The sequence below is a fragment of the Equus przewalskii genome, chromosome 1 (assembly GCF_037783145.1).
Source record: "Equus przewalskii isolate Varuska chromosome 1, EquPr2, whole genome shotgun sequence".
Classification (NCBI taxonomy): domain Eukaryota; kingdom Metazoa; phylum Chordata; class Mammalia; order Perissodactyla; family Equidae; genus Equus; species Equus przewalskii.
Window position 1 is genome coordinate 68,868,920 of NC_091831.1, and position 11,591 is coordinate 68,880,510.

Below are 11,591 nucleotides of genomic sequence, written 5' to 3' on the forward strand. Positions count from 1 at the left end.
CACTCTGCAATGATTGCTCAAGGTCTGTGTGTGACAGGATCTGTGATTTTGCTAAGTGCCCATTTGGATCAAGCCCACTGTGGGCCTGGTGTGTGGACACAAGTCAGTTAGCAGGCGAGTGAGCCCAGCCAGACACCCTGCATGGAAACTGCAAGCTCTTGGTTGCTTTCTACTTGATGTAACAACATAAAAAAAGAAATTATTCTCCAAAGGGGAGCACTGTCCAGAAAAGGTAGTCAGCAGCCAGTGCAGTAGACAAAAATGAAGATACCTAAGAAAAACAATTATTCTTAACCAGGAAACAAGTTTTGGATACTTTAAAGAGTAGAGTGTAAAGTTTGATTTAGAATATATGAGAGGACAAATTCTGTAAAGAAATAAGGACAAGAGTGTGTCAAAATGTTTCAGAGAACACTCCACCTAGTGTAATAAAAAGATAAAAGATGAAGAGTTAACTTTTTATTTGAGGATACATAAGGAAAACATGCCTTTCTGAACTGCAACTTTGGAGCAAGCCTTAAGTACCACGATAGTATTTGCAATTTTAGAAATGACACAGATCTGTGACAGGACCCCTTATGAATGTTGAAGGTCTTCTGCACTAGTTTAGAAGGTACAAGCTTCAGGCCCCAACTCCCAGTTGTGCTCTGAGTTCAGGGGCAGATTTTAACTCATAGTAAACATCCAGTGCTTGTTCAGAACACACACTAGAGTAATGAGGTCCGGAGGCAGTGCTGAATCAGGGTCACCACTGATCAGAGATTTTATGGAGGAGCTCTCTATATGGGAAAGAAGAGTAAGAACTCGACTACTCTTGAGAACGTGAGGCAAGACAAATTTGAGTTCAAAGGCCAGTTCCACCAATCCTAGCTCTGGGGTCTCTGGCGGAGCACCCAACCTCTCAGCTTCCTCACCCACCAGTGTTTACTCTACACTGTCATTGTGAGGACTGAGACACTGGATACAACGTACTCTGTGCAGATTATTCTAACTCCACCCTTTATCTAGAGGTTGGGATTATAATTCAGCCTAGACACACCAACAGTTTTTCAATAAGGAAAGGTTTCCTGGCACAACAATGGAAATAGGTTAATACCAGAAGAATCTTTGATGAGTACATATTCAAGGACATTGACTCGAAAGCTTCTTTAGTCGCAATAGCTAGAAATAACACTATTCTTGGGAACACTAACTAGAGAAAATTACCTTTATTACTAAGTAATACTTACCAGAAGAAGTACAGACATGGGTCACTTGTAACAATGTTTTTACAGTTGTGAACATTTAAAGGAACTTGTTTATATAATAATAAAATACATTTTATTTTTTATTTTATTTTTTTTTTGAGGAAGATTAGCCCTGAGCTAACTGCTGCCAACACTCCTCCTTTTTCTGAGGAAGACTGGCCCTGAGCTAACATTCATGTCCACCTTCCTCTACTTTATATGTGGGACGCCTACCACAGCATGGCGTGCCAAGCACTGCCATGTCCGCACCCGGGATCTGAACCGGCGAACCCTGGGCCGCCAAAGCAGAATGTGTGCACTTAACCGCTGCATCACCGGGCCAGCCCCTGAAATACATTTTAATACCAATTTTACCAATATAGTTTCACCAGTGTGTAGACTATGAAGGTCTCCACGGATTTTAATATTGAAAAGATAATCCAAAATACAGACTTCATTCTTACAAAGCTTTGTGACAAGCGTAGTAGTCTAGTTTAGGTACATACCTATGACAAAATTCCTCAAGGTGCTAATATATGAAAAGTGGGGAAATAGCAACGGCCACCAAATTGCCAACTTCCATTTTTTCCTCCAAAGTATTTTCACAGTCAAAGTGGCTCTAAAGAGGAACACGAGTCTTCAAAACACCAAATATTTTTAGCAGGTTCACAAAGACAGTAAGATCTAAGGTCAAATGCAATTATATTGTGTTTGCAAAATGACAAGAGAATGTTTGATCTTTCTAAGATGACAAGGGATTCTAATCTGTGTGAATCCAGCTTTGAAGCCTGTGCTCTTTCCACAACTGTGCTGCTTTCTCTGACTACCTCCCCATTGCAAGAGGGGAAGCATGAAAGAACGTTTAAGTTCATCACCTACTTCAGGAAGATCATTAACTGGAACAAACTTGAGACTGAACTGTAGCTGACATTTTTTGGAGACTATAGTACATGCTGTCATAGTAGTCTACCTAAAAGCCATTCCCCCAAGGAGCCAAAGTAACCTAGGGAAACATGGCCTTGAAGCTCCAGGACAGGTGTTAGCTATTTTAAGCCAATCACAGTCATTCCTAGCCCCCTCTGCCTTGCTAATCAGTGCGAGGCATTACCCTGGCTGTGTAATTGGTCCAGGGCTGGCACTTGACCTAACATGGCCCAATCAGATAAAGAGGAAGGACTTTTATGTTAAAAATGCAGGGAAGGACTCCTCTTTCTTGCATTTAGGAAAGGATGTAAACAAGGAAGCATACACAGATTACAAAGAGTAGCCATTTTATGACTCTGAGGGGATGAGGGATGTGGATAATACTGCCAGAGGAGAGAGATGGGAAGCATTTAGGTCTTTGCTGACACAGTTGAGCTGCTGAATCAACCAGCCCTGAAACCTCATCTATAGTTATTTGAAAAAACACATTATCATATTACCTATGGTGTTTTGAACTGGGTTTTCTGCCACATGTAGTTGGAAGCACTCCACCTGATAAAATGACCAAAAGAGCCACTAATCTGTTACCTATTAAACGGAAATTTTCTGTTAAGCTTTATTTTTAAAAAAATTTTTATTTTTGGTCATATAGAGTCAACTTATAATCAGAAGGTTGTTAAGTAAGCATGGATTTATAGAACTCGGGAAGTTCATTCAACTAATATTTACTTAATAAATACCAAATGCCAGGCATTTGAATGTATAGTGACCACAGATTCAGATCACCTGATACATGTGTCACCACAATAGGGATATGTCCATCCTGGGGTGCCCCCAGGATACGTTCTGGGCACAGCGCCAGTCGTAGTGCTCCAAGGACGCACCAAAGCCTGCCTTCGTGGCTCTTTCACCTCCACGGCTGACCACTTCCATTTGATCAACATGTTCTCTCTACAGGTACAAAGTTACATTCAACCGGGCAGCAGTCAAGCCCTGCAGCTCCAGAAAGAAAGAACCACTGCAACTCTTGGCTCTGATGCATTGTGGATTGATTTCAGATTGGAATTCTCAGGAGGGAAATCTATTTTCTTAAAGGATACCTTATGTGATCTCTTTAATTCAGACCGTGGTCTGTGGAAAAGGTTTTAATTAGAGTTGAATTTATATTATATACAATGTAAAAACTTAGACTTCTGCCATAAAGAAAAGAATTAAACTATATCTTAAAGTTGGGTTTTCAATTTATCCTGGCCTTTTACTTCATATTCTGTAACTGAGAGACGAATACGCCACCTCTCAAGGGAATCAAAGCAGGCTCCTTCAGCATTCCTTGAAGTCTGTGTTCAGGAACGACCCACTGCTCCAGGGACAGAAAGTCACAGAGGCGGTCCCCTGCTTTCAACAAGCTTACCATCTAGTTTTGAAAGAAAGATGTGCTTTGTCACAATCAAGAGTTGACAGAATTGCAAAACAGATCTGCAAAGTCACCAGAGGCAGTGCATTTGGTGAGGACTCCTGAAATAACCAGTGTAAGCAAATGAGCTAGAGAACCAGTGCTGTCACTGAGTGCACTGTGTACAATAATATTTTTAATTATAACAAAGGAGAGAGATGTTTTGTTTTTAAGCCCCCAAGTTTTTTGCACAATTAAAAATTCATATTTGAAGAATGATAAACCTCCCTCTAAAATACATCTTCTCATTCACAATTTATTACCACTTTATGAATAGTGTCCCTTCCCCCATATCTAAATATTGTTAGCTGCTTTTTAAGACTTCTTAAATGCAAAACAAACAAACAAACAAAAAACCCAACACACAAGAAAAACGGAAAGAATTAAAAGACTGGGGTCATTAAGTATTATCATATAAGAGTTTACCATACTTAGTAGTGTAGGATTGCACTTGGCTGTGACAGAGCTACAAGGCCTTATTTTTTTTAGGTGTCACAGCTATCATTATCTGGGATTCATTGGTATTGGCCAAATCTCTCTCAATATAACCTTATTTTTGTTTGGAAAGCTTAGAGGGGAATTACAAAGGAAGACAATCTGCAGACAGTGTTAATTTGACTTCTGTGTTGTGCTGCAGTATGATAGCCTTTATATTTGCCTCGCTTTGACCATCTTTTAAACAACTGTTCTCTGTACATCATTTTACTTTTTAACCCATACTCACAGCTATAGAGAAGCAAAAGTCAAGTATTCTTCAAACACATGGAACACGGCCCATAACCAAGATGAGGCTGGCAGAGAAAGCAGTGACATTCAAAGACAAATGTTACAGGATGCAGAGGGTTCAAAGGTTTTCCCTTGAACTATTTTCACTGGCAAGTATTCTAATAGAGTTATTAAGAATGAGGGGAAAAATCTACTACATCAGTCTGACCAATCTCTAGAGGATGGTTTAAGAGAAGAAATTCAAGAAACAGTGTCAGCTTTCTTCTCATTCCAAAGAAATATTCAGAGCATAGATCATCAATACACTTGCCTGGCTCTCTATGATAAGAGTGATTACTCTAGGATTGAACCTCGCAAAAGAATCGTTATAGCTAATTCTATACAAAAGGGCCCAAAGAATGAGATATGTCTAAAAGAATGTTGGAGACACGGTCCTTAACAGAAGAGATACTACATTATAGTTAGACGTAAGACTGACATTTATGCTTACATGAAATTGTTTTCCAAGAAGCTCAAAAAGCTTTGGAAATACCATTAACTCATGATCATGATTTTCCTGTGAAGCTGTGGTATAAGTTACCAGAAGTCTGGGCCTTGAAATAAATTTTACCAAGGCTCCTTCCAGCTTACCCCTACCAGAAACCACCTCATCCTTGCCCAAGGAATTCTCTCATCTTCTCACACACAGGAGCCTCAAACTGCTCAAGCTGCTGTGACGAAGAACTTGGGGATGATGAGTTTCCGTGCCATATAATCTATTAAACTAGCCCACACTTAACCTTCCCCTGCCTCTTCTAGGGTAAAGAGTAGCTGGAAGTAGATTAAGAAGTCAATCTAAAAGACTTAGAAACCAACCAAACTTCGGAGATAAACATGAAGAATTAAAAACGGGTTCTAACTTGGGTCTCTTAAGCAAATGGATACATGGGGAAAACAGAAGATTCGGGAGTATGAATGGGTAATTAGTTGGTTTAGGACATGCGTTAGGCTTCTCCTAGGCCATCCAAGTAGGATAGGTAGGGAAGGAGTTGAAAATCAGATCTTTAGCTTCAGTGAATGACGTGACTGGAAGTAGAGATTTAGGAGTCTTCAGAGGAAGGCAAGTCATGGGCAAGGACTGGATTGATTTATAGTTCAAATGATGGTGAAAAACTACCAGAAACTTTTGTTTTTCCAAAGAACAATGTTTTCAAAGTTCCATGGCAGGGAGGCATTATGGAGTATTTACAGTGACTTGATACTCAATCATGGTCCCTGGACCAACCACACCTGCACGGTCTGGAAGCTGGTCAGGTTTAGAACCTCCATCCACCCCACATCCGCTGAATCAGAATCTGCATCTTAACAATGGAACTGGGGGGCACGTTAATGTAAGAACTGGTGTAGTGTTCCCAAACTTTGGTCCTTGAAATGTTCGCTAATTTTCAGCGAAGGAGAAAAAGAAAAATACAAACATTTAATGATAAATTTATTCAATTTAGAGAAATGTCCTTTATTCTGGTGTTATATGCTTCCTTTGTTGACACTGTTTACATCCCCTGTCTTTTATGAAATAAAGTAATGGTAATTTAGGTGATTTCCCCAACAGCAAGTTATTTTATACTTTCCTGGCACCAGGTGACTTTGAAGATGCTATTTCCTTTACGTAGAATATCTTCCTGACTCTGCCTTGCCTTATCAAGCCTAAATTTCTCCATGAATCATATTTTGAACACCAATGCCTATGTATCAGTTTCCTACAGCTGCTATAACAAAATACCATAAACTGGATGGCTTAAAAAAGAAATCTACTGTCTTACTGTTCCAGAGGCTAGAAGCCTGAAGTCAAGGTGTGAGCAAGGCCATGCTCTCTCTGAAGGCTCTGGGCAAGGATCTTTCCTTGCCTCTTCCTAGCCTATAGTGGTTGCCAGCCATCCTTGGTTTGTAGATACATCACTCTAATCTCAGCCTGTCTTCACATCACAATCTCCCAGCACATGTCTGTGTCCAAATTCCTCTCATCTTCTAAGGATACTACTCACTGAATTATGGCCCACCCTAATCCAATATGACCTCATCTTGACCCGATTAGAAAGACCCTATTTCCAAGTAAGGTCATATTCACAGGTATCTGGGATTAGGACCTGAGCATATCTTTTGGGGGACACAATTCAACCCACAACAGCCTACAGTGATACATTTTTAAAAGAAAATATCCTGATAATTCTCAAAATTCAAGCACACAATAAAAATATTAAGAGTATATTGTGGGGCCAGCCCCACAGCCGAGTGGTTAAGTTTGCAAGCTCCGCTTTGGCAGCCCAGGGTTTCGCCGGTTCTAATCCTGGGCGCAGACATGGCACCGCTCATCAGGCCATGCTGAGGTGATTTCCCACACAGCACAACTAGAAGGACCACAACTACAATATACAACTACGTACTGGGGGGCTCTGGGGAGAAGAAGAAGAAGAAAGAAAAGAAAAAAACACCGGCAACAGATGTTAGCTCAGGTGCCAATCTTTAAAAACAAAAGAAGGGTATATTGTAATAAAATTAGCATAGGACCAACAATTTGTGTTCTTGTTTCATAACCTGTTTTCACTGCAGAAGGCATAAACTACAATGTGATGAGATTTGTCTCAGACTTTTCTTCACGCTCAAACTCCCTCAGCTTTTAAAAAAATTTTTGTTTCAGCATTTTCCACACCACTTACACTTTTTAGCTCCTTTTTGAACAGCATTGCTTAGTACTACCTATTTAATTTGTCAGTTTTGTCTCACAAATCTTGGTATGAGAAATTACTTAAGGCCTATTTGTGATCTCCCAAGTCTCCGATGGCTGGAGCTCCTTGGAAGTCCCAAGCCACACTAACTGGCCAGAGCTTTAAGAAGGTTGTGAACCTAATAATATCTGAGAAACCATGGTTCACTTTAGGGATATTCAGATTGAGGGTTTCAATCTGAAACCTATGTGTTTAAGATTTCAATTTTGTATTACAACATTATATAAAGTATAGTATTCATGTGGTTAGTGGTTTCCAAGCAGCAAAATGTTGAACACTACTCAGTCTATGGAAGGTGAAATATTGCTTTAATGCGCTAAAAAGCAGGTAGATACAGCTCATTAACAGCACACTGAAGGGGCCAGCCCAGTAGCATAGCAGTTAAGTTTGCATGCTCCACTTCAGCAGCCCGGGGTTTGCTGGTTCGGATCCCTGGCATGGAGCTAGCATAGCTTATTACGCCATGCTGTGGTGGGTGTCCCACATATAAAGTAGAGGGAGATGGTCATGGATGTTAGCTTAGGGCCAGTCTTCCTCAGTAAAAAAAGGGGAAGATGGGTGGGAGATGTTAGCTCAGAGCTAATCTTCCTCAAAAAAACCCAAAGAACAGTACCTTGGAAGTACTCTTCATTTTTCATCATATCCCTGTCAAGCTACACAGAGCCTCCTTTTCCAGAAGAGAACAGGAGCACAGAGTACAAAGGAGTTTAAAGGTTAGGCAAACACTCCTTTCCCAGCTGTCTAAGAGGCAAACGTCTGGAAGGAGGGAAGCTGATTGTTTTACTTTGGGAGAACAATGCTATGCAAATATGGTCAATGATAAGTTAAGGTGACAGCCTAGGACTTGGTTTGGGTGATTTTTATTTTAGGTTGGCACTTTCAGCTGCCACACTTGCTCTTTCTAAAACTAATTTTCTATTAATTTCCTCTATTAGAAGAAAAGATTAAATTCAGTTAGTAAAAAGGAAAAACATTTGGAAGATACCACGAAATAACAGTACTAATGGCCAAGGCCTTATGATCAGAATTTAAACAGTTCATCTGTGATGCTAACACGTTCACGTAACTCTGTCTGAAGTGGGGAAGCCAAAGGTATGCTATATTTTATCAAGTTATCACCTCATAGAATACAGATGAAATGGAAAAGCTCTAGCTCCTGAACTCTTCCAGTCCTTTCGTACTAATACATAACCCTCACCTGATTTTCTTATTTGGACTTCCCACCCCTCCCAAGTGCTCCTTATCCAGGTTAAAGAAGAAAAGTGCAGGGAAAGGAGCACTTGAAAAGACAGAAAAGCATAACCAAAAATTGCTCAAGAAACATTTTCTTTATGAAATCTGACTGTAGTTCTCCATAGAGAGAACCAGACCATGTGGATGCAATGTACTGCAGCATTTGCAGCTCTGACAACATTGGTCCCTATGAAACCGGTGACTTCCTGGAGGATTTCCTAAGCCTTCTAGGAACAGATGTTCTGCCCCCAGTGTCACCAAGAACAGGGCATGGACCAGTCACAGGAGTGGCTGAAGGTGAGGCAAATGCACTATGACCCCACCCCTCACAGGAGAGAGGTTCTCTCTGCCTCACCCTCATCCCTCCCCAGGCCTGTGGGGCCTAAACCACATCCCCTTACAGGAACTGCCTGTCCCTCAGGGCCTGGGCACGTGCTGTTCTGGCACGTGCGCCTCCCTGGCGCCCAGTGTGGTGGGGCTTCTTTCTTAGTTCTAGACCACATTCCTGCAGAACTCCTGCCTGGGCTTTAACCATTCATTAGTGTTACACCTGGATTAACACAGGAATCCCCACTAGACTGTAAACTCCAGGAGACCAGAGCCGCTGCCTGCGGTGTTCCTGGTGGTGCTGACGGTGCCGCTCACACCAGGCCAGCTCCGTGAGGCCATTCCACACGTATTTGTTGAAGCAAAGGAGCAGCATATGAGGACCAACGGAGACAACACTGATTTGAGCAGAGGTATATACTTTTGAACTTGAGTCTCTCCCTCAGACTGTAAAACTCCAAAGTCTTAATCTGAGAATGTGTGCATCTGAGTGATCGGAGATGGTAAACATCTCCTCGAGCCTGACACAAAGCAGAGATATGCCATAGTGTTTATTTTCACCACGCAGGACTAAAACAAAAACCAAAAACACAGTATATGAACTGGGAAGGTTTTCGTTTATTCAAAGAAATATTTGTTGAGCACCTCCAGGTGTGGGTGCTAAAGAGGGAGCAAAGATGAGGCAGGAAGGGCTCCGCTTCCAAAGTGTCTACGGTCTTAAAAATGACACATTTATAAACAGCCATAAGGGAACCTAGAAGGGGCTAAAAATCCCTGAGAGAGAGGGAGCGAGAGAGAAATAAGGCCAAAGGTCTCCGGAGGAAGAAATGATTAGCCTATCGATAACTCCTCACTGTAATCCCAGTGCGAAGAAAGGAATTCCACACCAGGAAAGGTCAACCTGGAATATTTGAGGAACACACTGAAGCACAGGCGTCGCCCCAAGTCCTTCACACCCCTCGCTGGGGACAATATCGCAGATGAAACCGAGTCTCCAACTGGCTTCCCACACCCAGAGCTCTCGAAATTAGACTAAGAAAGAAAAACCCTGCGGGCGTAAGTGCGGAGAAAAAGCCAGAGCAAACTTGGAAAGCACATCCCGTAAACACGCTGCACGCAGCCCGGCCCGCACCCCCCGCCCTCCCTGGCCCGCGGCCCCTACACTCCGGGACCCCGCGGCCCAGGCCAGGCCCCCGCGCCCCCGGCCCGCATCCGCCCGCTTCGCCTGGCCGGCCTCGTACCGTAGGTCTCGGACATGGCCGTCTGCGACATCTTGGGAGCGGCACCGCCTCTTGCCAGGTCACGGGCTGCAGCTCGGGCCAGGCCTGCAAGAGGGCAGGGCCGGGGTCGTCTGCCGCGTCTCGGTGGGGGACTGCGTGAGGCGGGGGACCGGAGGAGGGAGGGGCCGCGGTGCCCAGGGCACCCGCCGGCCACCCCGCTGCTGCCGCCCTGCCGGACTGCCGGCTCCGCGCAGGCGCACGGCCCTCCGCCCCTCTCCCGCCCGGCCGAGGACCAGGAGGCGGAGGCGGAGCAGGAGGGGCGGAGCGCGGGCCCGCCCGGCCCGTGGGTGCGCGTGCGCACGCAGCCCGCGGAGGGGACCGGCGAGGCTGGCGCGGACGGAGGGGCGGGGCAGACCTAGCCCGGTTGCAGGGGCGGGGAGGAGACGACGGTCTGCAGGCTGGAGGGTGACGGCGGGCGGGGGACAGTCAGGTCCACCTCTTGGGCAGAGGACGGAAAGTGCCTGCCTTGGGGAGGAAGACGGTCCTTTTGCTAAATTGGCCTGCCTCAGTAAGGACTTTGTCGTCATTTGGGGCTCTCAGCCAGGAAAAGACTTCCTTCAAGCTGTTATGCTCAGCCCCGGGAACGTGGTTACTGTGTAACAAGAAGGCAGTAGCCCCACATGTCCAGCTAGAGGCCAGCCGTGTGGGCGGGGAGGCAGGCTTACCTGCTGGGGAACTGAGCTTTTACTCTGAACCTGCCAGGCCCTCTCCCGGTGGGGCTGAGCTTGTGTCTGGGGTAAACCGACGGAAGCTTAAGGTATACCGGGCTGAAGAGTACCAGGAAGACTGTCGACACTGGCCCCTCTGCATCCCGCTTTAGGGGAATGTGGCTTATGGGCAGGATGCATTTCTAAGGTTAGGAGTCGTTGGCTGAGTATTTTGCTTTAAGGAGCAAAACTGAATTCAGAATTCCTTTCTGTTGGAAATGTAGAAATAAGCATTTATTGGGAAGAGAATTTTGGTTGGGAGTTTGCTCCATCTGAGCATGTTCAGGGCTACATCGTATCTCATGAGATCCAACCTTGTTCAAAAGGCATAGTAGAATACTAAAAATATAGCTTGGCTAAGCTCCCAAGTGATTTGGACTGTGGGGAAAATGCCAGTAAATACATTTTTTCCAGTCCGCTTGGCTCTATCCTCCATCAAAATTGGCATCAGACCTTCCCTGAGGCCTTTCCCCCCTTCCGCAATGATTGTTTGGCTCTACATTTTACTCTTCTCTCTAATCCTAGTAGCAAATAGATATCCTTGCTTCTAAATCACAGAGAAGGCCCCGTGCTGCAACATTGTGACAGCTGTAATTTCCTACAATTATTTTGTATACATTTCTTGTTCAGTGGCTCAAATACTCTGTTGCTTTCTTGTGTGGGTTTCTGCATGTTAGGTTTGATTTACGCTTCTGAGTATAGCTGACTTATTCTAATTAAAACTATTTCAGAAGAAAGACAGCGGTCCCATTCTTCAGAGCTAAGTTTTCTTCCTGCCAGAAACTTCCGTGGATAAGAAAGGAATTACTAGTTACAGTGATCACCTGGGTTATTGACTGAAACTGGACCTCGAGATCTCTGAAACCTGGACAGGGTGATAGAAATAAAAAGGAAGCTCCTGTGTCAAAGCTGAGAGCAGCTTTCTGTTCTATGGAAAACAAAGACTTCGATAG

The 11,591-nt window shown here is 44.0% G+C and overlaps 1 protein-coding gene across 6 annotated transcripts in view; it reads right to left on the reverse strand.

The window, feature by feature from the left end:
• The window catches only part of RAB4A (RAB4A, member RAS oncogene family), a 50,382-nt gene extending 40,181 nt beyond the window's left edge, over positions 1–10,201 (reverse strand). The window contains exon 1 of one of the 6 annotated variants that reach the window (XM_070567028.1): positions 9,893–10,149. In XM_070567028.1, the coding sequence (XP_070423129.1) occupies positions 9,893–9,923 (31 nt within the window). In that variant the 5' untranslated portion in view covers positions 9,924–10,149. Of the gene's footprint in view, positions 1–9,892 lie in introns of all 6 variants that reach the window. The other 5 variants (XM_070567047.1, XM_070567065.1, XM_070567038.1 and 2 more) reach the window with 5 other exon arrangements.
• Between the last annotated feature and the right edge of the window lie 1,390 nt (positions 10,202–11,591).